General features: G+C 49.6%; 2 protein-coding genes across 3 annotated transcripts; both read right to left on the reverse strand.

Annotated features, from left to right (window-relative positions):
- Window positions 1–252: 252 nt before the first annotated feature.
- Window positions 253–21,893, reverse strand: lipeb (lipase, hormone-sensitive b). 2 transcript variants are annotated; one of them, XM_084667589.1, is made up of 15 exons: window positions 21,778–21,884; window positions 21,191–21,194; window positions 17,869–17,909; window positions 13,866–14,107; window positions 13,084–13,368; window positions 12,266–12,356; window positions 10,646–10,791; window positions 10,256–10,441; window positions 9,501–9,653; window positions 7,486–7,630; window positions 6,220–6,447; window positions 5,920–6,075; window positions 5,620–5,810; window positions 5,091–5,357; window positions 253–4,791 (listed from the first exon to the last, which is right to left on the reverse strand). In XM_084667589.1, exons 1-15 carry the CDS (start codon window positions 21,863–21,865, stop codon window positions 4,390–4,392), a joined length of 2,625 nt encoding a protein of 874 aa, XP_084523715.1. In that variant the 5' UTR covers window positions 21,866–21,884; the 3' UTR covers window positions 253–4,389. The 2 variants fall into 2 exon arrangements, with proteins under 2 accessions (XP_084523715.1, XP_084523706.1); XM_084667580.1 differs by lacking the exons at window positions 17,869–17,909; window positions 21,191–21,194 and having other exon boundaries at window positions 21,778–21,893.
- Window positions 21,894–22,011: 118 nt separating this feature from the next.
- Window positions 22,012–25,890, reverse strand: cd79a (CD79a molecule, immunoglobulin-associated alpha). The gene is made up of 5 exons (XM_084667645.1): window positions 25,753–25,890; window positions 24,947–25,303; window positions 23,454–23,569; window positions 23,067–23,129; window positions 22,012–22,631 (listed from the first exon to the last, which is right to left on the reverse strand). Exons 1-5 carry the CDS (start codon window positions 25,790–25,792, stop codon window positions 22,491–22,493), a joined length of 717 nt encoding a protein of 238 aa, XP_084523771.1. The 5' UTR covers window positions 25,793–25,890; the 3' UTR covers window positions 22,012–22,490.
- Window positions 25,891–26,224: the final 334 nt, after the last annotated feature.

Below are 26,224 nucleotides of genomic sequence, written 5' to 3' on the forward strand. Positions count from 1 at the left end.
ATACTTCCTAAAGACAACAGGCAAAATACACAGGTATGTCCCACACAAAATTCTGCTCCTAAGTTTTCAATAGGCTACAGCCTAAAGCATTCGGAAAGGTTTATTTATATAATTTATTTTCTCCAAAAGATGAGCTATACCAAAGTTTAACAAACCACGAGACAACCAACGCGTCAGATTCTCAAGAATATAATACATTGATATAGGCTACATCAAACATCAAGAATAAAGTAAGAAATTGAATGACGGGGATATATTTTTTAATCGATCTCAGAAAAAATGCTTGATACAGTAGCCTTTTTCGATAACTCAGTCACTCAAGATATGAACACAAACAAATGTGTAAAATATACTTTAAAAAGACAGCAGTAAAACAATATTTTTTTGATTATTTATTTATTTCAATACCAAATCAACAGGGAAAATAATAGTTTCCAATAGTATACTCCAATATACTTTAAGTATCTGACACAACATTCAGCCAATCCTGCAAAATAAAGGCATAAAAAAAAAACTATACAGGATATTTAATATACATTCATTATTATTCACAGGTTTGCACTTGTGGTGTTTTAAGATAAATGGACATAAAAATCAAGTAAACTGCGTGGCTTCCAGTCTTTCTATGGCTTATACGGGTGTTATGATTCTCCTCCATATGACCATTGCTGCTTATGCTATGAAGTGCAGACGTGCAGAACCCGTCTGATGGCGTTGACGCACGGCTGACCATACGCTAATATTGGTTCAGACGTCAGCGGTATATAACACATATGGCAAGGACAGCGGGTCAAAATGACTCTTCAAAAACTAGGCGAAGTCTTTGGTTGTGCTAGTGGCCTTAATCTAGAATGCACTTGATCCCACAAGAGGTGTTTTCTAAGTGGGACACTCGAAAGGGGAATAATGTATTCCCGCAAAACACTGAAACAGCAACGGTCGGTCGAGTAAAATGATTCTGATATTTGATGTCGATCAGATTTTCGCAAATGGTCTCGATTAGAAAACAAAATGAACTCATACACCCATGTATATAAACAGCAGCCATAACCCCGTTAAACCTCACTGTCAAAATGTAAAATAATTTAGATCAGAAAAAAAAATAATAACACAGGGTAGTGACAGAGTATGCTGGTGTGTTCATATTGCATTAGGTGTGCTTATGACAGCGCAGGTCTCTTTACTATGCATCTTCTGTTAATTGCTGATATGTTTTCCAGGGGCTTTTCACATTGCACTCGTTTTAGGTCTCAGGTAGTTCTTAGTGAGGAAAGCTTATCTCTGAGGAGGTTAAGGTATTCAGTTTACACCCTGCAAGCTCGACACACCGAGCAACATCACATGATTAAACGTACATCTGAAGCTATTTTCCGTTCCTACCGGGGCCCGTGTGATCTGTGCACACAGAAACGTCTGCGTAGTTGTTCCGTAGGGCGCACACACGTTAAAAGACTCGTGCGTGAAACATCGAAGAACACGGAGGCAGACGGGGGAAACGTTTCAAAGAGGCGAGGACTCCACACTAGACCTCCCTCTCTTCCCATCATCTCCTCTCATCCGTGTCACTTCCTGCTCTCCTTCTCTCCCCCATGAGTGGTTATCAAGGACAGGGAGCTGGGAAGGGGGGTGGGTCACACGATTGGTCTCAGGAAACCAGGAAGAAACTATGAAAGTGTCTTCAGTTGCTATTTGTTCCCCACCAACAGGTTGGGATGCAACAGGGCTATTGTACATACCACTGCCACAGGGGGGTGATGATGACTCATGAAGTAAAGGGCAGGGCAGTATTGCCTAGTTAGCTTCAAGGGTACTCGATACTGGGAAAGGCACAGAGCTAATCCATCAAACATGAGAACCAGATAGCCCATGAAAGCAACTTCATAGGGCTGGATGACTTATAATAGTGGTTGGTGTTTTGTTTCGAAAACACAACAGCCCCTATCTTGCTATCGGCAACACACTTACAAACACCTCGGAGCTCACATTTCTCCACAGCATCGATGTAACACACACACACACAACAGTCACTATCACGATCACGTTAACACGCACAAACGCGCATGCGGACTGCGCTTCACAGGGACTCCCAGAGGCAACATGAGCAACAACAACAAAATTCAGACTGAGTAACACACACAAACAGACCACAGACACACACACACACACCTACACACAGCCAGACAGGAAGTGCTGAGGTAACACAAACAGAAGTAACAGCCACCAGCAAACACAACCAAAACATTTCATGAGGGACTAAAAGGAGATGACTTTGCTGTTCCTGACTACTCTCCTCTGTGTCATCTCTCCGCAAAAATTCTGCCGTAAGCATTCCAAGCAGACAGAGCCGGCAATGACAACCCTTTAGTGAGACTTTCTGGTGAACACCCTAGAGTGAGGATTATAAAAAAAAATAAAAAAAAATCTAATTCCAGCTAAATGCTATTCATCACACAGCAGATATCCACTAGACGGGGGCGAAGGATGTTAGGTGTTTCTAACAGATCTATTTATAGCAAAGGGTTGAAAGAGGACAGCCAATCGAAATGACGATTTACCGGTCACTCCAAATAGCTTTTGAACTCCACACGATAGAAGTCCTTCACTCTCTAAACCAATCACAGCGTCCGATGGCCTGACTTGGAACACCGTGAAGAGTCTAGTTTGACGGACGTGCATTTACAGCTAACGCGCCAAGGAACCCTCAGGTGACTATTGGACGCATCATACTTCAGTGCTTGGCTTCGGTGGCGCCCCGGGCACCAGGATCTGGTAAACAAGACATCATCTTATTGGGTGCTGTTTTACATTTAGTCATTTAGCAGACGATCTCATACAGAGCGACTTACAGTAAGTACAGGGACATTCCCCCCCCCCGAGGCAAGTAGGGTGAAGTGCCTTGCCCAAGGACACAACGTCATTTGGCATGGCCGGGATTCGAACCAACTACCTTCTGATTAATAGTCCGACTCCCTAATCGCTCAGCCATCTGATCCCTCACGCTGGATCTGGATTCTCCTGCTGGGACCAGACTGGGTGTGTGGGAGGAGGGGGGGGGCGAGGTACAGGAGAAACCCTGCAAAAGTGGATTGCGAAGCAGGATGTCCCAGGATGCTCAAGGTGTAGCCATGTGACGTGCGGCACGCTGGCATGGGAGGAGTGAACGCCTCAGAAGGACGATCGTTCAGGACTGAACAAGTCCAATTTCTAGTCTGGTCTGGTGGGTCATAATGGTCACTCTGGTCAGCTACAGGCCTGTAAGGCTTAATCACCCTAACCTGCAAATCAAAGGCTTATGGAGAGTTCAAAAGCTACACTAGGCAAGGCAGTGCTATGTGATTTGCCCAGACTACACTTTGCAGTAATATGTATTGATATATGTTTTTATTATTTAATCAAATTGTAGATTAATTACAAAACACCCCACAAGCAGTGCAGATAACTCCTGGATAACTCCCACCTCACTGCATAAAAAACGATGGCAACGCCAGCCTAAGAACAACATCTTTAAACGGATAAAGTGACACACACCATGGATACATTGCTAATGAATAAAATACAAGTACATCTATTGACGTAAATAAATTAAAAAAAATCTTCAAAGACTTACATACTTTCATAAAAGATATGGTTGCGATTAAAATCCACAAGAACTAAACAAACCCGTCCGACAGTCACGTTCGGATGTTTGTTGCTTTAGAACCGGGATCCAATTTGGGGTGCAAACCGAGTTAGCTTTCCTAAAGTGGTCCATATTGACAGAGTGATAGACCTCACAGCACGAAGCCATTAGGATTGATCTAAAGCAGCTTCTTTAAGGACAAGTGTCCATTTCAAAGTAACAGCCCAACAAAAGGCTTTTGCAGCGTCTCTCCCTGTCTGATTAGAAACTTCAAATGGCCTTCTGAGCCTAGATGAACAGCCCTATCATGCCTGTTCTGAATGAGGCAGCCGTCTCCAGATTGATCTGTGTGCGTATGGCTTTATATCCCAGCGTCAAACTAACAGACAGCCGCGAAGGCAGCGAGGTTGTGTTTGGAGTGTGCGAAGGGGTCTAGCTTTGGTTCAAAGTGCTGCTAAATGACCTCTGTATTGAGTGTGCGTCTAAGTGCGCGTCCGTGTGTGGGTGTGTGTGTGTGGGTGTGTGTTTGGTAGGAGGGGTGTGTGCAGTGGTAAGAAGTGGTTGAGTGTTGAAGCTGCACCCCCCCCACTCCCACCCCCTCCCACTCCGTCACTGGGAACTTCCTCTCCTCTCTTCCTCGTCTTCCTAAACTCTTTCCTTTCCACTCAAGCTCAGGCTAAACCTGACTCTCAACGTATTTTCTCCATCTTTCTATCGCTCGCCCTCCACCTCCGACAGTCCTCTACTCACGCGTATTTCCCCCACCACATCTACGCCCCGATCCCTTCAGAGCCCGTCTCGTTACGAGAAACCACTCCCACTGGCCCCTCCCCTTCAGCGACTTTAGCCCCTCCCCCGACAGCTGACCCCGCTTCTTCCACGGGCGCGGCGGAGAGCGGGGCGGGGTCTCCCGTGGCGACGGAGGGAGAACCCCGATTGGTCCGCTCCAGCTTGCGGTGCCCGGGCGGGGGCGTGTCCTTGACGTCGAGGATCGCCCTGATTCGTCCCACGCAGACGTTGGCGGCCTCGCGTGTCTCCCTGGAGAGCTGTGATAGGCTGAGGAAGCCGTGGGGGAGCTCGTCCACCACACACAGGGTCACGGGCTGGCCCACGTTACGGAGCCTCTTGGCCATCATCACCGAGTCGTCCAGCATGGGGTCCAACGCACAGGCCTGGGAGGGAGGGAGGGAGGGAGAATTAAACATGCTGGGAACTTAAATTAAATCTACCAGGAACGCCTACCCTCGCTCTCTTCCCTCTCTCCCCTCCTATCCTCCCTCTGACTGACTTTTAAAATAATCCTCCTCTCCAGTCTACCCACTCCCCCCCCTCACCCCCCCCCCCCCCCCTCCTCTGAATATGAATACTCCATTCCTTCTCTCCTTCAACTACGGTTAACAAGTTATATTCCTCCCCCTCCTTCCATTCCTCCCACTATGTCTCCCCGGTAACCCCCGCCCCCCCCACCCACCACAAAGTGCACGGGGGGCAGTCCTCTCAGCATGCTGTCTGGGGCCAGCAGCGGGGAGCAGTAGGGGTTCTTGAACACGGACGTGCTCTCGATCTTCATGTCGGCCAGCTGCTCCGAGCGCAGCGGCTCGAAGCCCAGGGGGAACTCCCTCTGGTGCTCCTGGTCCACGCCCTCCCGCCCCCCCGGGGGGGGCGTGGCCACGGAGGACAGGGCGCTGGACAGGGAGGCGTCCTCGTCCTTGGACAGGAAGAAGCTCACGTCATCGGGCTGGGGAGGGGGCAGGAGGTAGGGGGAGGTGGAGAGGGGTGGGGTGTAGGAGGGGTAGGAGAGGAGGGGGGAGGAGGAGGAGAGGGGGGTAGGAGAGGAGGGGGAGAGGGAGAGGGGATGAACAACGGCATGTAGGATTGGATTTAATGAGGCCGAAATGGACGATGGATCGTTAGGATGTTCCGTGCTGACAAGTGCGTGCACGCGTGTGTGTGTGTGTGTGTAGGGGTGCCTCCGGTGGGGCAGCAGGGGCGAGGGTTACCGTGCACTCGGACAGCAGAGGTGCACAGCAGGCGGCAGGAGGGGCGGGGCAGTGGGCGGCGGCCTGGAGGTCCTGGCAGGTGTGGCTCTTCAGAGACTCCCTCCTGGAGGACTCTGCCGGCTCCGGGGGCACCGGGGGGTCAGCGTGGGGGGAGCCAATCGTGGCTTCGGACACGCTCTTCCTCACCGCGTCTGATCGGGAAGAGGACCGTCATCAGGGTCAACCGGGAATCGTTTTTCCAGCTCATTCATGCAATCGACACACACACTCTGTCTCTGTCTCTCTCTGGGAGGTGTGTACCTGTGGCGGCGGAGGGGGCTCTGTTTGGGTCCAGCAGGGCCTGGAACCAGTTGGAGGCTCCTTGTCTGAAGTCTCGGAGCAGCAGCGCCGTGTCCCTCCTCACCAGGGTCATGGTGCTCACCTTCTCCACCTGCTTCTCCGCCTGGGCATCCACTCCTGGGGGGGGGGGGTCACGGAGGAGAGGAACAAAATTGGAGAGAGAATAAAGAAGCATCAAAAGGGAGACGACAACGACACACACACACTAGACTGCAATCCAGATCTTTTCCTAATCTAACAGGTAGACACACGCACACACACCTGCGTAGGCGCTGAGGCACCTGGAGAGCACGCTGAGGGGCAGCAGGGGGTCCATGAGGGTGAGCAGGCGGGAGGGCGAGGCGTAGGCCGTGAGCAGGGTGGCGGGGTAGGCCGCCATGATGCCGTCCGGCATGCGGACGCCGTGCGCCGCCACGCGCATGGAGGTGGTCAGGCACAGGTTGCCCCCGGCGCTGTCGCCCGCCAGGCACACCCTCTCCCCGGTCCAGCCTGCGCAAGGAGGGAGGGGGGGGGGGGGGGAGTTAGAGACAGAGTCAAAAGAAAGGCACTGTTGAAGAACGGTGAAGGAGAGAGAGGGGGCGGGGAGTGTGTGTGTGTGTGTGTGTGTGTGTGTGAGAGAGTGAGTGAGTGAGTGAGAGAGAGAGAACAAGTGAGAAAGAAAATAAAAGACTGAGCGAAAGTGTGAAAGAGAGAGAAAGAGTGATGGAAAGTGTGTGAAAGAGGGACAGAGAGAAGGAGAGAGAGAGAAAATGAAAACAGGAAAGAGCTGGAGGCTAGCTACACTTAAATTAGCATTTAGCAGAACCTTTTATCCAAAGCGACATGCGTATTGTGCATCTCTCTGTCACCATCCTCTCTGAGGTAGAGACAGGATGCATACTGAATAAAGAGAGGCTACTTGTGTGCTTTGCTTGGTAAATAAATTGGAAAAATGACAAGTGAGAGATACAAAGTGGCACTCATTAAGCCAGTCAGATCCAGCGGGCTGTAGTGCCATTAATAATGGATGATGCAATTTGGTACCACAATCAAAACAGGTTACTCCTGTTTGCATTGTTAGACCTGAAATAAGTGAAGGCAACAGAGAGAGAGGGGGAGGGATAGAGGAGAGAGAGAGAAAATACATGGAGAGGAGCGATACACTGAGGGAGAAATGAAGAGGAACAAAAAAGAGGGGAGGAAAGCCGTCTATAAAATGGACGTCCAGGACAGATCTACCAGATAACGACGCGCTTGCTGACTCACTGCAGTCACCAAGCTGTTAACGCACAGATGGTGCCTGTCACCCCTCCCTCCCTCCCTCCCTCCCTCGCCGCGCGAGGAAGGTCGCTGTAACGGACACTTCGTATGAAACCAACCAATCATTTCCATAAAAATGGGAAAACACATTTCAATCAGTCGGGATTGTCAAATGGTTGGTTTCACGTCTTGTTTCGCATCCCTCACCCGTTGCGCGTTCCTGCTCAAGTTCCAGAATGTTCCACACACTCAAGCTTGCGTGTGTGTGTGTGTGTGTGGGAGACTCACCCAGGAGCTGGTGGTTCTTGAGAGCCCAGCAGTAGGCATAAAAGCATTCCTCCAGGGCCCTTGGGAAGGGGGCCTCAGGGGCCAGGGAGTAGTCCACTGACAGGATGGGGCAGCCCAGGTCCTGGGACCAGCTCTTCAGGTAGGGCTGGGGGGTGGAGGTGGGAGGAGAGCCAGGGCAGAAGGAGATAGACCAGGGATGAAAATAAATACAAATGAATCATGGCTACTGTTCTTATATTCATTATAACCTTTATTTAACCAGGAGAGACCCATTGAGATTAAGAATCTCTTTTTCAAGGGAGACCTGGCCAAGATAGCCAGCAGCATACATACAAATATAGTTACACAAATACAAAAAGGAGACAAAATATAGGAGTTAGTGTCGTAGCCAGGTACATTAAAAACATTTACATTTTAAGGAATCTGTCTCCAGCTCATCACAACCACTGTCAAAATCATCACCACCACCATCTCCTTTATCCTCACCCTCCAAGAACACACACACACACACACACACACACACACACACACACACACACACACACACACACACACACACACACACACACACACACACACACACACACACACACACACACACACACACACACACGCTTCTCCATGCTCTCCTACGCACAACTGTCATTCTCGTGTTGTCACGTGTCATTGCCATAGGCAAAGCCCAGGGCTGACACTACCAACTGACAAGGGAGAGGAGTGTAGGTGTGTGTGTGTGTGTGTCTACGTGTGTTGGCCTTGGCCCAGACTGACTTCAGCTCTGATTCATAACCCCTCAGATGACCTAGATGTCAGGGGTTAATGGGAGTTGTAGTCTCACTCATCGGCAGACGGCTACTGCAGTTAATCTGGCTGTCTGGGAGAGCAACACGGTGTCATATCGCTCTCTTTCACACAGCAAGTGTGTGCGTGTGTGTGCGCGCGCGCGCCGGCGTGTGTGTGTGAGAGAGACAGTGATTAAGTTCTGGCCCATCCATTACGATGGGTCTGGATCAATGGGGCGCTGAAAGGAGGAACACTAACCTAGGCCTCAGGCCTTGTTGACACCATCCATCTCCGAGAGAGACCGAGACCCAGCGAGACAAAGAGACAGCGAGAGAGAGAGAGACAGCGAGAGAGAGAGAGAAGAAGGAGCCATGTGTGTTGGGGGGGGCTTCCGGGACAGAGAACAGTCGGCAGGGAGAGACGGCAGAGAAACGAGACAACGAGGGAGTTGGGGGAGACGGAGAGGGAGGAAAGAGGGAGAACAGCGTTAGGGTTAGCGACAGACAGGAACAAAGTGAAGCAGGATGTGAGAAGGTGTGTCAGTGTCCTGCCATGCCGGAGGGTTAACAACCAGGGACAGAGAAGCAGAGAAGCGAGTCTCCAAACTGCTCCGGTGGTAATTAGGCACCATTTAGCCTAGCTTATTAGCAGGAGGCTATCGACTGCTAAACGCTCGCCGCGGCAACCCCCCCAGCATGACAACAAGAGTCAGTCTGACGACCGAGTCCTTGACGGGTTCATTACACCAGCTCCGATTTAATGGGTTAAAGACAAGGGTCGTTAAGACGGGGGACGGGACGTGATTGGTCGAGGGGAACGGGGAGGTTGGAGGAGGCGGAGAGGCGTGGTGGGGTACCTCCAGAGACACACTTCTTGGAAGGTATGTCAACGTGTGTGACACAGCAAGACTGAGATCAACACACAGAGACAGACAGACAGAGACAGAGAGAGACAGAGAGAGACAGAGAGAGACAGAGAGATAGATTGATAGACACAGAGAGAGAGAGAGAGAGAGAGAGAGAGAGAGAGAGACAGAGAGAGACAGAGAGAGACAGAGAGAGACAGACAGAGAGAGAGACCAGTGTAGCGGTGCAGTAGCCTTGAGGCTGGATAATGGATGGATGGATCATAATTAGCTTTATTCGCCATGCAAGTTCTCACAAACAAGGAATGGAAAGGAATGGACAATGGATGGAGGATGATGATGATGAGGAGGAGGGATGAAGCCTCACCTCGTGGGACTTGGAGGTCTGGGCTACGAAGCCTCCCCCGTGGTAGTGCACCAGCAGCCAGGGAGCAGGGGGGCTCCGCTTGGCCTTCATGCCCAGGGACAAGGTGATGGAGCCCCCCTCGCTGCGGCACATGGACAGCAGCTTCTCACTGTCCTGTGGAGGGAGAGAGACAGAGACAGAGAGACAGAGACAGAGAGAGAGATAGAGAGAGGGAGAGAGAGACACTGACTGACTTTCAAAATATATTCATTGGGAGTCAAAACTGCCAGCACTCCACCTGTTGTGGTGTAATGTCTGTTGACTTGACAGAGAGAGAGAGAAAGAGAGAGCAAGACTGAACCAAAACAAGAAGAGAGAGAGAGAGAGAGAGAGGGAGGGAGGGAGAGCAAGAGCTAGAGCGCAAGAGGGATTAAATGGGATTAACTGCAGCGGATGAGAGAAGGCAGTGTTTAATTGCTGTCAGGCAAAGATAGACATATTAGAGAGAATGTGTGTGTGTACTGAAGTGTGTCTGTCTGTCTACTGGTGTGTGTCTACTGGTGTGTGTGTGTACTGGTGTGTGTGTGTCTACTGGTGTGTGTACTGGTGTGTTTCTACTGGTGTGTGTGTGTACTGGTGTGTGTGTGTCTACTGGTGTGTGTACTGGTGTGTGTCTACTGGTGTGTGTGTGTACTGGTGTGTGTACTGGTGTGTGTGTGTACTGGTGTGTGTGTGTGTGATAACCCAGCAGCAGCAGCAGCAGTGATGTAGTGTACCTGTCCTTCTCTCAGCTCGTGGGAGATGAGCCTCATCTGGACGGGGCCCGGCCCGGTGTGGGCTGAAGGCGCCGCTATGGTGACGCTGGATGTGGGCTCTGCCACCAGGGGCAGGTCAAAGGGCACGGGGGGCACGGAGAGGGCGCGGTTCACCTTCACCTGCGTGGACGTCATACTAGCCAGACTCTGAACAGGGGGGGGGGGGAAACAGGAAGCAGTTTGAAGGAAAAGGACGTCAACAAATCATTCCACACACAAGTACTTTTCCAGACTTACACATATAGAAAGAATACAAAAAAATACATTAAAAAAAAAATATATATATATATATAATAAATTGTTGGCAAACAGATGGCAGTCCGGCTCTAGAGCGGAACCCTCCAGACTCACCGACAGCACCTCAGTCTCCGTGATGTTCCAGAAGGCCTTCCAGAAGCTGATGTCCAGGTTCTGAGTGATGCGTTCAAACTCCGCCCCTCGCAGCTCCGGGTCAATGGCATATTTACCTGAGGTGAAGAAGGAGCCAGCCGCCACGCCTGAGGAGGGGGGGGGGGGGGAAACAGCAAATGAGGAGGAGAGGGGGGTGTGGGGTGTGGAGGAGAGGGGGGGGTGGGGTGGAGAGGAGAGGGGGGGAGGGTGGGGTGGAGAGGGGGGGGGTGGGGTGGAGAGGAGAGGGGGTATGAAGGAGAGGGTGGGGGGGGTGTGGAGGAGAGGTGAAGGAGAGGGTGGGGGGGGGGTGTGGAGGAGAGGGGGGTGTGGGGTGGGGAGGTGGTAAGGAGAGGGTGGGTGTAGAGGAGAGGGGGGTGGGGAGGAGAGGGGGATGTGGGGTGTGGAGGAGAGGGGGGGGTGGGGTGGAGAGGAGAGGGAGGGTGAAGGAGAGGGTGGGGGGGGGGGTGTGGAGGAGAGGTGAAGGAGAGGGGGGGGGGTGGGGTGGGGAGGAGAGGGGGGTGTGGGGTGTGGAGGAGATGGGGACAGGGCATAGAGAGATGACCGAAAAGGAAAGAGATGTAAAGTAGCAAATGGAAGAAAAAAAAAAATATGGATGGATAAGAATTGAGTGTCATACAGGAGGGAAGGAGGATGGAGAGAGAGAGAGGGCGAGAGAGAGAGATGATGGGAAGAGAGGAGGAGGTGAGGAAAAAGGGAGAGAAGAAAGAGACAAAAGGTGGAGGGTGGAGGATAGAGAGAGAGAGAGAGAGAGAGAGAGAGTGATAAAGATGAGCGAATGACTGGATGCTGAAACATCAAATCGCAACAAGAGAAACATGAACTCACTGAGACAGCAACATAAAGGAGGGAGGGGGAGGAGAGGGGGAGAGGCATGGCAGTGAGTAGATAGATACAGACAAGCGCGGACACTGAACAACTCCTACAGCTAGGAAAGCACGGGGACCTCCAACCACTGAGGGGAAAATGAGCTCTTCTCTCTTTCGCCCACTCTCTCCCCCCCCCCCCCCCACCCCTCGCTCTACGGCCACAGTCAGCCATTCACTGCACATCACTAGGAGGACAGTATGTGTCACCCCCTAGCTCGTCAGAAGCTTCCACCGAGGTTGGTGCCAAACAGGAGCCTTGTCATCGCCCCCCCAGCTCTGAGGACATGAGGCGGAGGGAGACAGCAGTGGGGGGGGGGGGGGAGAGGGTCTCTCCCACTTCCTGACAGGAAGTCCACTGCAAACGAGAGTGACGGGGGCGGCCACGCGCACTCACCGTACGGCGCAACGACTCCAGCCTCCACTGGGGCGCAGCAGAGAGCACAAGACACAGGGTGAGTGGGACGGGGTGTGTGTGTCGGCCTGTACATGAAGTGCATCTGCCAGCCATGCGCTTTAGGCATGAGAAGGCACACAAAATACAGGGTGTGCCCGCATGTTTGCAGTAAGAATGGGGGACACACCGACACGTCAGTTGTTGTTGAGTTAAGGCCTCCGTTTGGCAACATGAGTAAGGGTGCAGACAGGGGTGTGTATGTGTGTGTGTGTGTGGGGGGGGGGGGGGGGAATAACAAACCTATCCCAGACTGGTGGCGTTTGTAGTTCTCTCCGAAGGCCACCAGGCCAATGGCGATGGTCTGCAGGCAGGGGCGGATGGCAGGGGTGAACTAGAGAGAGAGACAGGTTTAGAGAGAGACAGGGATAGAGAGAGACAGGGATAGAGAGAGACAGGGATAGAGAGAGACAGGGATAGAGAGGGAGAGGGATAGAGAGAGACAGGGATAGAGAGAGACAGGGATAGAGAGAGACAGGGATAGAGAGAGACAGGGATAGAGGGAGACAGGGATAGAGAGAGACAGGGATAGAGAGAGTCTGAACAGGACTGGTCTGGTCTGAACACGGACCCAGGCCAGAGGAATCCACAATGCTTCACTATCAACAACAACAACCGCTCCCCCACCTCAAGATAATCCGTCCCTCTCCTCCCTCTTCTAAGCCTTGATAATCACCTGAGAAGCAACTCATATGCTCTATATATATATAAGCTCTGGATGAATCCCCTTCTCTCTGTCTCTTTCTCTCTCTCTCTCTCTTTCTCTCTCCTACAGGTTGGGGGGGGGGGGGGGGGGGGGAGGGCAACCCCGGTCAACTCCTTTCCACAAACACAAACCTGCAGCTGCACAAACACAAACCTGCAGCTGCACAAACACACACCTGCAGCACCACACACACACACCTGCAGCGCCACACACACACCTGCAGCGCCACACACACACACACACCTGCAGCGCCACACACACACCTGCAGCGCCACACACACACCTGCAGCGCCACACACACACACACACACACCTGCAGAGCCACACACACACGCACACACACACACACACACACCTGGAAGCCGATGCACCGGCCGTAGAAACAGCCCTTGTGCATGGAGGCGTACTCCCGCACGAAGCTCTGGCTCAGCCCGCTCTCCTCCTGGAAGAACAGGTTGCCGTGGCTGTTGTCGTGCAGCAGCCGCTGGGCCAGGTAGAGCAGGGCGCGCAGCTGGCACAGGGCGCTGCAGTACGCCTCCATCTCGCCCGCGTTGTGCGCCGCCCGGAAGAAGATGCTGCGGCGGTTGGCGGTGATGTAGCGCCCCTTCTGGATGATGTGGAGGATGCAGCACTTCACCACCTGGGTCAACGTGTTGAGGGTCAACATGTTGAGAGGACGGAGGGAACGTGAGATAGCAATTTAATAATAAAGTTGATCAAAGAATGGAGAGGGGGAGAATGTGAAGGTTTAACCGACAGTGAAAGGGGAGGGAATGTTCCATTCTCTCAACGGGGGGGGGGGTCAGAGCACAGGGAGATAATGGTGGATAATGGCGGGCTGGCACACTGATCACCCTGACACAAAATCAATTTAATGAGACACCATGTGGGAATAAGAAAAAAATGGATATCCCAGTGTCCATAACGGTGGGTGAGCTTCTCCCTCATGTAGACCAACAGACCATGCAGCACGATGGATCATGTGGACGTGCAGACACACACACACACACACACACACACACACACACACACACACACACACACACACACACACACACACACACACACACACACACACACACACACACACACACACACACACACACACACACACACACACACACACACACACCTTACCTTGACAAGTGAGCGGTATCCGTTGGCAGGTATGTGAGGGTCAAAGTCAAAGTGGTGGTAGATGGAGGCGAAGCCGGAGACGACGGGCTCCAGGCTGCGGGCGTGCTCCTGGATGAGCGTGGCAGCGTCCACTAGCCGCCGCGCCGCGTCCCCCTGGGGGCCCTTGGGGCCCCCGGAGAAGAAGGAGGCATTCTCCTCGCACACGCTGTACAGGGCCGCAAACACCGCCTTGGTGTCCATCACTGGAGGAGAGGAGGGAGAATGTCACAGCATTGGAGGGAGAGAGACGAAGGGAGAGAGACAGAGACAAAGCAAGAGACAGAGAGAAAGCGAGAGACAGAGCGAGAGAGAGAGAGAGAGAGAGAGAGCAAGAGAGCAAGAGAGAGCGAGAGAGATAGACTGACAGAAAGAAGAGCGGAGTGCGGAGGGCTGGAGTGCGGGCAGCCTCGCGCTGCCTCGCGCTGCCTCATGCTGCCTCGTGCTGCCTTCAGCCTCTAATCCCCTGCAGCTCAGCTCACAGGAGCTCATTGACGGGGAGCGTGTGCTGAGCAAGCGCTGAACGAAATGATCTGAGGCCAAGCTCAAAAGGCGTGAGGCCTCGCATGAGATGCAACGCAAGTGGCTGCGGAGAACACACACACAAACACAACCTTTTACTTGGAAATGAGGAACACACACACTTGCATTTAGTAGACGCTTTTATCCAAAGTGACTTTCAAGAGAGCTTTACAAAGAGTGCACAGGTCAATGATCATAAACGACGAGATAGCCCCCAAAACATTGCGGGCGGCCAAAACATGAAGCATACATTGTGAAAAGCAAATAAGTGCCAATGGGCGGAACCAGAACAGCATGCAGTTAAACAAGTTACAATTAAACGACAAGACGAGACGGACACAACACACACTCTTACTCGGGAATGAGCATGACACACAGGAGACACATTCAGACAAACACGCTGCCCCACAGGGCCCCTCGCTGCCCCACAGGGCCCCTCGCTGCTCCACGCTGCCCCACAGGGCCCCTCGCTGCTCCACGCTGCCCCACAGGGCCCCTCGCTGCCCCACAGGGCCCCTCGCTGCCCCACAGGGCCCCTCGCTGCCCCACAGGGCCCCTCGCTGCTCCACCCTGCCCCACAGGGCCCCTCGCTGCCCCACAGGGCCCCTCGCTGCCCCACAGGGCCCCACGCTGCCCCACAGACAAGTGGGAGGAAGGGTATCCGAACACTCACTGGGGAGCTCAGAGCAGGCCCCGCTCTCGAGTTGCGCTGGGCCACCTGAGCCCACAGCTCCCTCTCAGGGCAGACAGGCAGCAGGGAGGGGCTCTCTGGTGCTTACTGGATAGGGTGACGGAGACGCTGAGAGACAACACTCCAGTGCCCAAGTGAGGGTGGGAGGGAGGGAGAGAGAGAGAGAGAGAGGGAGGCCAAGAAATGATGTAGAACAGTGAATGGGGCAACTTTAATAGATTAGGAATGAAAATACTTCAGTCACAACTTAAGTCTCCATTTCTGGACTTGATCGAGAGACAAGAAAATATTTGATCTGAAGCCAGATAGTTTGATGGCAGAGTTAGAGACAAGAGATGGTGTGTGTGTGTGTGTGTGTGTGTGTGTGTGTAGTTCGGTTACTGATGTTCAGTGAGTGCACAAGTACAGTCAGTCAACACTGAAGTCTCAGTTGGCTGTGAGGACCAACATCTTGTCATCATGTGACGGCAGCTCTCTCATTCAATGTTCTCTATGTATTTATCTGTTCAGCTCTCGTCTGTAGCTGCAGGGTAAGGCACCGTCCCAGTAGGCCAAGTTTCCCTTCAGAGAACATCAGCCGCTTGTGCTGGATACGTTTTAAACGTCTGTGCTGGATGCTGACCAAAATCGAATCAAATCAACAGTATCGTTCATACTGAATTGAATGGCCGGCGAGATTTTCTGCTTACTCACTGTCGAGTCTACTGTCATGCATGGCGATGTGGCTGAGAGGCTAATTCTTTTTGCTTGGCGAAACTGGTCTCATGATTGCTAAACCACTACCGCCCCCCCCCCTTCACTCTCTCACCCATTTGGCTTGAACGTGCTACATCTTACAAAACGACACCCCTCTTCAACGCCCCCCCTCCCTCAAATTCTAGTTCTTGCCTACTTTGTGGAAACACAACAGCCAGCCCTTCATCCACCCCTTCCTACATGTCGTCTTCTCTCTCTCTCTCACTCTCGTTCCCTCTCTGTCACGCATCCAGGGTCTGGTGTTAGCTAGGTCCCCAAGCTAAACAAGCAGGTCCAGGGTGAATCCGTTAGATGGCGCAGTAGGCCCAACTTCAGCATCGTTAATCTTCCCTATCACAGGCCTTTATGTACTACCTACTGGTCAAAATGGCAGGTTCATTATCGCCCACGTTTCTGGTAATGAATTGTCTGGGTGTGTAGGCCTCAAGCCCTCTGACAGATGTGGCTGGGAAGGGGAGAGCAAAAGAGAGAGAGGGAGAGAGACAGAGGGAGGGAGGGAGAGAGAGAGAGAGAGAGAGAGAGAGAGAGAGAGAGAGAGAGAGAGAGAGAGAGAGAGAGAGAGAGAGAGAGAGGGAGAGAGACATGGAGGGTGAGAGACAGAGGGAGGGAGGGAGGGAGGGAGGGAGGGAGGGAGGGAGGGAGGGAGGGAGGGAGGGAGGGAGGGAGGGAGGGAGGGAAAAAGGGAGAGAGAGATGGAGAAAGAGAGAGAAAGGGAGAGAGACATGGAGAAAGAGAGAGAGAGAGAGATGGAGAAAGAGAGAGAAAGGGAGAGAGACATGGAGAAAGAGAGAAAACACGAAGGAGAGCCAAGTGAATGTGACAGCGATTCCAAACCCATTTTATTCACTCTGAGAGACAAACTCTGACATGTTGACAGAGACAGAAACTCATGCCACCACGACCAAAATAAAATACAAATGATGACCTAACAAAACTCACAGAATGAATTCACTTGCTCTTAAGTTGCTCCTAGCTGTGAGCGGGTGGACTAGTGATAGTGAACGCCAGAGAGAGCGTGAGGAAATGAAAGGGATTTAGTCAGCAAAACTATTGCATCAACATTGACCGCACACTGTCCACAAAAAGCCCAGAGATTTAGAGAAAATAACTGCACTATTGTAGTGCAATGTAGCGGAACAAACAAGGCCAGGCTTGAGAAAAAGTTCAAATAACCTGGCATAGCCCAATTAACATATACTAGGAGCACAGGACGGCAAACCAACAATAAGCCACAGGTGTGACCTTCTGAACAGTCACTAAAACCATGCCACGTTTTGTACATTCAGTATAGTTAACTTAGACAGATAGCTAAACCAGACTAGACATTGCCTACTTTCATTCCCATTCTGAATGACATGTCATTCTGTAAGCCTCTGTAGGCAGAATGAAGCAGGCATGGTTATTTAAACCGACAACTAGCTAATTGCGGCTCGGCTTATTGGTTGTTTAACCACTGACTAGCCTACTACTGTTGAATAAAACCACCGATTTCCCCAGTGCTTCTTGGAGCCGGGCATCATCAACACCCAGGCACCCTGGCACATTACCATCCTGCTATGTGTTGGTGTGTAAGACATGGCAGGTTGAAAAGGACATGAAGCGAAACAAAACGAGCCCATGTTTCGGTGTTCCTAACTGTCGGTAAGGATGATTTTCTGTCCCCTATAGGGCAGAAGCTAGGTACCGGCGCGTAGAAGCAGGCTGTAGACACAGACACCTGGTCCCCCGACATTAAAGATAAATGAAAACAGGACATCTATAAATCATGCATAACAACTACCACCAGCGGCATAACAGGCTTATAATGTATCCTGCCGGAGCAACGATGTGTGTGTGAGAGAGACAGAGAGAGGGAGAGATAGAGACAGAGAGAGAGAGTTGCCTACAAATACTATGTGCACGCTTGTGTGTGAGGAATAGCAGGCTGACAGAGCTTCGTGAGGCATGCATGTTATAGAACAACTGTTCAAAAGCCATAATGAGTAAAAATAGAGTTACCCGTGTCCAAGCTCATGCCTCTGTCCTTGACTGATTCCTCTCTCCAACAACGACAACGAGAGCAGAGAGAGAGAGAGAGAGGGACAGAGGGAGGGAGGGAGGGAGGGGAAGGGGAGATATGGGGTATCCTGATTGGATCCTCGCCTCCTTCGGTTGGTGGCGGTTTCACCCCCGGTCTGTTTTGGTTTCTGTCAGCCTGTCAGACTCAATCCTACTGAGATGATTTTTCCTCTTTTCCCTCTGTGCCTCACTTCTATTTAAAGGGCATGGTGTCCTCAGCCACATACCAGCAGTCCCTCAGCTCTGAGGACATCTCTCCAAATCCAAGGACTCTTCACCCAGTTTGATGAACACACAGACACACACACAGCAGGGCAAAGGTCTATGAGTGTGTGAGTGTGTATATGTCCATCCAAAACAACCGGTACCAAAACAACACCCTCCTTAATAACCTTGATTGTTATTGGCTGTTCGACCTGCAACTCCCGGCCATCTGAAGTCTACTTGGCATTTCCCATGCAGGATGCACCAACACCAGGTGTGTCCATAACCTGTGTGTACCAGTGTGACCTGGTGTCGCTCTGAAATCACCTTGAGAAGGAATGTTACAGAGAATGTGACTGAGGGAATGTTACAGAGAACGTGACTGAGGGAATGTTACAGAGAACGTGACTGAGGGAATGTTACAGAGAACGTGACTGAGGGAATGTTACAGAGAACGTGACTGAGGGAATGTTACAGAGAACGTGACTGAGGGAATGTTACAGAGAACGTGACTGAGGGAATGTTACAGAGAACGTGACTGAGGGAATGTTACAGAGAACGTGACTGAGGGAATGTTACGAATCTCTACAGTCACAAGTGTGAGCAGTCACTCAAACACAGACCAACCGACACACACACACGCACGCATACACGGCCTAAACATGTGCGCTCATGTCTTAAAAACAGCAGGATAATACTGAACCTTTGAACATTCATATGAGGATCTCATTCTTAGTGAGCTGGGCTGTGCCAGCCACTAGCCAGGAGGTTGAGAAATGCCCCCGTCTTGGGGCTTGTGATCCGCTTCACTCTGGGGGTTTCTAAGCCTGTGATGGTGCCAAATCTCAAATATTGAACACAGTGTTTTCCAAACAGTGGGCTGGAATGCACTGGTGGGTGGCAGCAAGTCCTCCAGGGGAATGAGGGAGAGATGACCGCTCGGCTCTGACGGAGCGCCAGGGGGAAAAGCAGAAGGGGTTGTTTGAGGAGTCTGATGGCTGAGCGGTGAGAGAGTCGGGCTAGTGATCCAAAGGTTGCCGGATTGATTCCCCGCCGTGCCAAATGACGTTGTGTCCTTGGGCAAGGCACTTCACCCTACTTGCCTCGGGGGGAATGTCCCTGTACTTACTGTAAGTCGCCCTGGATAAGAGCGTCTGCTAAATGACTAAATGTAAATGTTTGTTTACGTGGTTTACGAGTCTTCTACCCTGTCCTTGTTTAAACTAGCTGGCATCCTTGACATCTAACGGTATATGTGGTTATACTGTTGGGAGAGAGACAAGAAGTGACAGAGAGCGAGTGAGTAGGAAAAGAATGACAGATAAAGAAAGGACAGTTAACTGTTACTTTAGCATCCATATTGATAAGCTTTACCTTATCTGTATTTATGCAAATTCACTGATACTGCCCTGGCCAGGTGCAAAGTGTACAAAATAAATTCTCTCCTGGGAGTCTTGAAATAATAAACGCACAATTCGACACCCTGTTTTTTGGCAAAATATGTTTCATCGGTATCAGTCGCCTTGAGATAAGGCTTGACTTAACTTTAAAGTTAGGCAATTTGAGTGGATTCAGAATGTGTCCAAATATTAGTGAAAAGTATCTGGTAAGGTACTTCACCCTACTTACACTTCACCCTACTTGCCTCAGGGGGAATATCCCTGTACTTACTGTAAGTCGCTCTGGATAACAGCGTCTGCTACATGACTAAATGTAAAATGTAAATGATAAGCCTTCCGGCCCGGGCCCTAGCCGCAGGGCATCTTCTTGTTGACAGACGGTTAAATGAAATGCAAAACAGCCTGGCTGAAAGTCTTCTGAGTGGAGCTAAATCATGAAAGCAGATGCTAAGCTAGCCTAATGTGCTCCTTTGAGATCACAACGCCTTGATGCTGTTCTCTTACTATGGAGGTGAGCACTATCCATAGCAGTCATGAGAATAGACTCCATTCTACCTCCAGGATGGTAAGGTTGGGGAGGGGGGAGGGGGGTCGGAAAACGTGACCCTTGTCCCAGACACGTTTTGACAAAGGCCAACGTAACAACAGGAAGCCAGTAACAATGAACGCTTCCTGGACACACAACAAGGCCCCCTTTAACATAAAGACACAAGTCATAACTGATTTTACATGAATGTAGGCCAAAAGCATAATATGGAGGATGAGATGCTGAGTACAAGACAAGGCGCTGCTGCAGAGTCTGAAAACTCTCCATTGGGCTTTGAGTAAGGAGCCTGTTTCAACCGAACTCGTAAAACAAATGCCTCTACGCTCAATTGGATAGACCTACAGCCAATCAAAGCAACGTATTATGTTGTTTGTTGAAAACGAATTCAACCCAAGGGCTCTTTCGTGACGTTGTTGATTACGTTACGTTAATCATCTGTCCATCATCGTATAAAGCCCGCACTGGCAATTTCATTGGTCCGTCCCAATTCTGTGTTTTCTGTAGTTGTCCCCAATACAGACCCTCCAGACCCAACTTCCCGGACACATTTTTTTGTGGGCGGGAGAAGTTGGGCTGGCAGCCAGGCTATGTTTAGCCAACTTGTCAAATTGACTTTCCTGTCATCCGCACACAGCGGTTAACTGTGCAAGCATTGTCTTCTCCATTTGGTTTTGACAAGATAGGCTAATGCTGTCCAGCTATTAAAGACACAGTTGGGCTACTGTTTCTGCGATATTGGTTGTCTTAAGAGAGAGAGTGGTTGAAAGCGCATTGTTCAAGACGTTGGTAAGCCATCGCATTTTTCCAATTAAAGCAACTAAGTAACTCAGTGCGTCCGCCTGGCTAAAATAGTCGCAGCTACAGTGAGAGTCTGTGTGGATTACAAGGACATATTCATGACGTCCCCCTCAAGCATGTTCTTTTTCGGAGCCAATCCATGTGTCAAATTGAGTCGCTTGCTCCTAGCGAATGCGCGCCCCTGCCACTGTCGCTCTCTACCGGTTTACCGAATAGATGCTGATGTGACACACAGGTTAGTTAGTCAAGATGCCTTCTCTTTAATCCTTCTATAAAAAAGGAAGGTAATAAGGATCTGCAGAAAATTCCTCACCGGCCTTCTAACCCAAACTTTTAATTTCCCAGACAGTGCTGCTCTTGTACGTTATTCGGACAGTGATAACGTAAATGCATCTCTCAAGTATTTTGCTTTTACGTTCTCACTGTCCGAGTACTTTAAGAGTCGACTGTCGACTCTGAAAGTAGGATATGTTATCTACAAGTCGATTCAATCGATTCTGCAACAAATAACCACCTATAGGTTATGTATGTGGCGTGCTTTCATCACTGTTTACTAAAAGAAACTTAGGGGTCGACATTTTATAGTTAGGCTTAGGGCTAGCATTCAAATCAAAGACACCGTCTGACAGTGAGAAAACCGACATGGCAGATACATGAGTACTGTAGCTTAGTTACACAAGTAACTGTTTAGCAAAAGACTTATGGAAAGCACCAGACACAGATCGGCTTAAATCTTTCTCAATCTAGGTGTAGCTAACATTGGCTAGCTAGTGCCATACAGTAGTTAGACTAGACTAGCTTGCTAACCTTTTAGCGGTGACTGTCCGGGGATGTATGGATTTGATCACAATTTACAAACAAGAATTAAGGTCTACATTCCAACAGATGTTGATTTCTCACCTATCGGACCCTCTTTGTGTTTAGATGAGCGTCTGCCATTTACACCTTTTTCGAGGCTACCGTTCCCTGATTTCTTTCCAGACGCCATCTTCGCCCACTCTGTTTGCGCAAGGCGCCTCAACTGATCTGACTGTAGTTATACCTTGAAAGACCGCCACGCCCACAACCATAAAGGCAGCCGGTCAGCGCAGATCTTTGTTCAACTTATTTATTTACATTTAATTTCATGGATAATGTACATGTTTTATATGTTATACATTATGTATATTTAAACAATATTGCAGATATTCCACCCTTCTCAAACGTTATACATTGGGTTTCTTGAGACCACAAGAAATCGAGGCACACTGTAAACGGCTTCCAACATATCAACATGCATGCTATTTATGGGCTTTGAAAAATATATGGTGTATAAAGCAATAGGCCACATCTTTAAGATTACATTCGTTTAATCATTCACTTCATGTAAAGCAGACACATCGAAACATAATAGAAAAGTCAAACTGGGCTAAATTAACAAAAACATTGGAAGAAAGGAAACACATGAGATTGCTTTAAAATGTTCTATCAATTCAAATGTTGATAAAAAAAAAAAGCTTTTCAGACTGCACAGAAAATCAATAACCCTCAGCTTTGTAAATGTGCTTGTTCCACAGACTTCACCTTTTATCTCCTTAACAACTGATCTGAACCCTCCTCATTCCTCCACTCTTTCAAGGCTTCTGGAGCTGGGCATCGTCCTCCTCATCCTCCTCCATCTCCTTCACTTTGTACCCTACATCCTGGTAGGCCCCCTGCACCAGGGAGAGCTGGATTTTATCATAGGTGGTGCTGCAGTCCTCCAGGTTCAGACCCTGTAAGCATTCATGAGTGAAAATACTGCAGAAAGATGTATAGTGCTAGTACCCCATGCAGACACGTACCCAATTACAAACCAAACAGATCCTTTACTCTCTCTCTCTACTAGAATGGCCTAACTCACACATTTTTTTTTCTCTCTTTCACCTTCATTCAATGGCATAGGTTCACTTTGAACATTGGAGCAAATTCGAGCATAAAAAATCAGTGCCCCCCCCCAAAAAAAAAATAAAAATAAAAAAAACATTCTAGCTCATAAATTCAAATAGATAAAAATTCGGGCTGCTCAAATTTGATCGCCCCCCCCCATATTTTTTGTTGTTGGAAAAAAAACAATTCAGTTCCGAAAATTAAAGGTTCAGACACCCAAACAGTCAAATTCTGAGTCTGTGTATGGGTGAGCACTGTGCATTGTGGTACTAAAACCTCACCTCATATATGTTCTCCTCTTCCCTTTTACCTCTCAGCATCTCAAGTTCATTGACTCTCTTTGCCTGGAAATGTAGGATGTAAGATGGGAAAGTCATGACGTGAGGTTGTGTACAACACTGTTGCCATCATACAATCTGAACTATACAATGAACAGTGGGTTTCTTCGAAACACAGACCAAAACCACGGAACTGCATTACAATTCACCACCAGACCATCAAAAGACATCGATACAACAGTTCATATCTCTGGGCACAACATCAATATGCACACATTGTTTGATATAGATGTGTGTTGGATGCAGTCGATGTAACTTCATGTCAGTGCACCTAATGACTAGCCAGGGAGGTTATGGTGGTAGTAAAGCAAGTATGGTATGACTGCTGACCTTAAAGAGCAGAATGACCCCAGGGAGGAGTACACACACAAGCAACAACACCCCCTCTACCGCCAAGATCCGGTTCTTCACAGTCTCACTCAAGTTAAACATCTTCTCCATAGGCTCTGGCAGTAAGGGGGTAAAAAGAGATTAGAAAACATATCTATCACTCTCTCTGTCTCTCTCTTTCTCTCTCTCTGGCTCTCTTATAGGATTGACAAGACAGAGAAATGTGTACCACCTGCATGTGTGTTTACAAAAGTATTGAGAGTGAGAGTCAAATCAAATGCCTCAGCTCTCAGATGGAACATTCGCCAACTGCTGTACATACTGTACAATATACAGCAGGGCGATTGTTCGGTGTTGCAGTACTGTGGAAACGGTCATTTGTAGTTTATTTTATTGTGTGTGTGTATATTGTATATTCAATACAAACGCTTTTCATCCATTTTCTTAGTTATCAGATAGCAGTTACAGTAGCTACTTAGACTATGGTATACTATACATACCACTATACTACGTGAGATATTACACAATTAGCACACTGCATGAATCGGACGAAGAAACAGTGAGTGGGCAGTGTGATCGCTATGTGAGACAAGAGTCCTTAATACCCTTCTCCTTCCAATGGGGGCTCTAAATAAAGCACTTAATCAACGTTTCAACAGAGCCTTTTGATTAAAGTAGGTGAGATTACTGAACAAAGTGTCCATTCAGCATGGGCAGTGCCTGTGTTTTCCAGGTGGATTGTGACGTGGTCTTTGGAACGACTGTCGCGAGACCGTCGTCGTATGAAAGGCCCACTGTGGCGTACAGTGCAACGATGCTGACATTCATTCGTTCATTCATTGCGCCTGGACTATGGTTAACTGGATTTTAGGATTACAAAGCTTTTGCAATGCTGAGCTAGTCTGATACCCCACTCCCCCGAGCAGATATACACACACATGCGCACACACACACATTCATCCACACACATGCGCACACACACACATTCATCCACACACATGCGCGCGCGCACACACACACGAAGTAAAGTGTGCTAGGTTATCGTGAGTGTGAGGCCTGTTGCTGTTCAAGGCGGGTGATATAATCAAGATAACGTTGAATCAAATGCTTCGTAGCACACCAAAATGTATGAATGGTGTACATAGATTGTAAATCGTTAATCTAATATGAATGACAATGCAGTCTCATTCAAGCAAACTTTATACAAACTGTAGGAAAGAAAAAACCTGTCACGCAGAAGCTTTGGTGCTCACTGTATATTGGGTGTCGTTGACCCAACCATGAATCATCAAGCACACTCCACTCTCCAGCGCTGTCTCTCCATCTCTGTATCACATAAAACACCTATCCCAGACATCCCAACCTGCAGAGACTCATTACCCCCTCAACCAGCACGTACCCCCCCCCCCCCCCCCGTCTCTCGCTCACTCTAAATACAAAATCCCCAATTTCCACACACACTCACGCACACGCGCACGCACACACACACTCACTGTAGACCTGTAGGTAGGTGCCGTGTGTGTACATCCAGGATCTCAGGGAGCTGCCGTTCAGCAAACACTGGTACAGCCCACTGTCCTCTAACTGGACCGCGCGCAGGTTGAGGTGATGACACCAGACTCCCTCGACCGTTTGGTTCTGGCCAACGGTCACCCGGGAGTCCTTTGGGTTTACTGTCCTGGGGAAGCCCGTTCCATTGACTGTGTGGACACTGTGGATCCAGGTGTGTGTCAAAGCGCCCCCTGTGGTGTGGTAGCAGCACTGCAGGTGGGCGTCGTGAGAGAGCTGGACCCTCAGAGAAGGCCTATCAGCTTCCAGGGTCGCCTGGGAACGGGCGCCCTGGGAAACAACTTGAGGGGGAGGGAGGGTAGATTGAAAAGATTGGTTTTATATGGGCAGATCGTTGTTTTCCATTTGACCTCATTACGCTGTTGTCAGGGGGGATGATCTGACATCTGTTCAAAGAGGAGCTTCGCCTCATTGGAGCAGAACTAAGGGTTAGATCGTGTTCTAGACCCACACATGTAGCCTATTTATATGCAATATTTTGAGTACATCTGTACGAACCAGATTGTATCGATAGTGATGACATTCTGTGCACAGACTTGGAATTGTATACTTTTACTGTTATGTAAACAGTCACCTACATTCAAGTTGTTTTAGTAAATGTACATTTATAAGCTAATCGCTTTTAAGTTGCACAAAAACGCGCACAACAAAAAAACTTGCGCAAAAGCCATCGCAATGATGCAGGTGAAGCACACACCACCACCGCATGAGCAGAAAGAGGCCTCCTTACCTGCTTGTCCAAAAAGAAACAGGACGGCGATGACGTTCATGATGTCAATTGCGTTCGAGTAACCGCGCTACTCAAAGATGTCCTCTCGTGTTGTCCCCACCGTCTAACACCTTCCAAAAGCCGTCGCTTTTGTTGTAGAGACAGTTACACACCCAACCGTTCACATGTCCATGACAGGATGTACGCTTGACTGAATGTGCTGTGCTGAAGGAAGGAACCTCACCCCACATTTACATTTGATAATTTAGCAGACGCTCTTATCCAGAGCGTTACAAAAAACACAAGGGGGGGGTTCTTGTATAGCGACTGCATCTCAACAGTCTAGGGTGGCTTCGTATCTCTGACGTTCTTGTTTCTAGGGTGACACAAGAAGTTACAGTTTTATGTTGTTTCTAGGGTTACACTAGAAGAAGAACCCCGTTATCTCAGGATATTTCTTGATTGTTTGTTATTACATTCTACTATGATACAT

Source organism: Hypomesus nipponensis, chromosome 2 (assembly GCF_054491055.1).
Source record: "Hypomesus nipponensis isolate SF chromosome 2, ASM5449105v1, whole genome shotgun sequence".
Classification (NCBI taxonomy): domain Eukaryota; kingdom Metazoa; phylum Chordata; class Actinopteri; order Osmeriformes; family Osmeridae; genus Hypomesus; species Hypomesus nipponensis.

Bases quoted from the DNA above. Each gene is read 5' to 3' on its own strand.
- lipeb (XM_084667589.1), bottom strand. From the start codon at position 21,865: ATGGCGTCTGGAAAGAAATCAGGGAACGGTAGCCTCGAAAAAGGTGTA. The intron at 13,369-13,865 runs GTAAGGTGTGTG...ACGTTGACCCAG, and splicing joins GATACCGCTCACTTGTCAAG to GTGGTGAAGTGCTGCATCCT. The intron at 10,442-10,645 runs GTGAGTCTGGAG...CCCCCTGTTCAG, and splicing joins CGGAGACTGAGGTGCTGTCG to AGTCTGGCTAGTATGACGTC.
- cd79a (XM_084667645.1), bottom strand. From the start codon at position 25,792: ATGAACGTCATCGCCGTCCTGTTTCTTTTTGGACAAGCAG. The intron at 25,304-25,752 runs GTAAGGAGGCCT...CTCCCCCTCAAG, and splicing joins GTTTCTTTTTGGACAAGCAG to TTGTTTCCCAGGGCGCCCGT. The intron at 23,130-23,453 runs GTCAGCAGTCAT...CTACATTTCCAG, and splicing joins GGGTCATTCTGCTCTTTAAG to GCAAAGAGAGTCAATGAACT.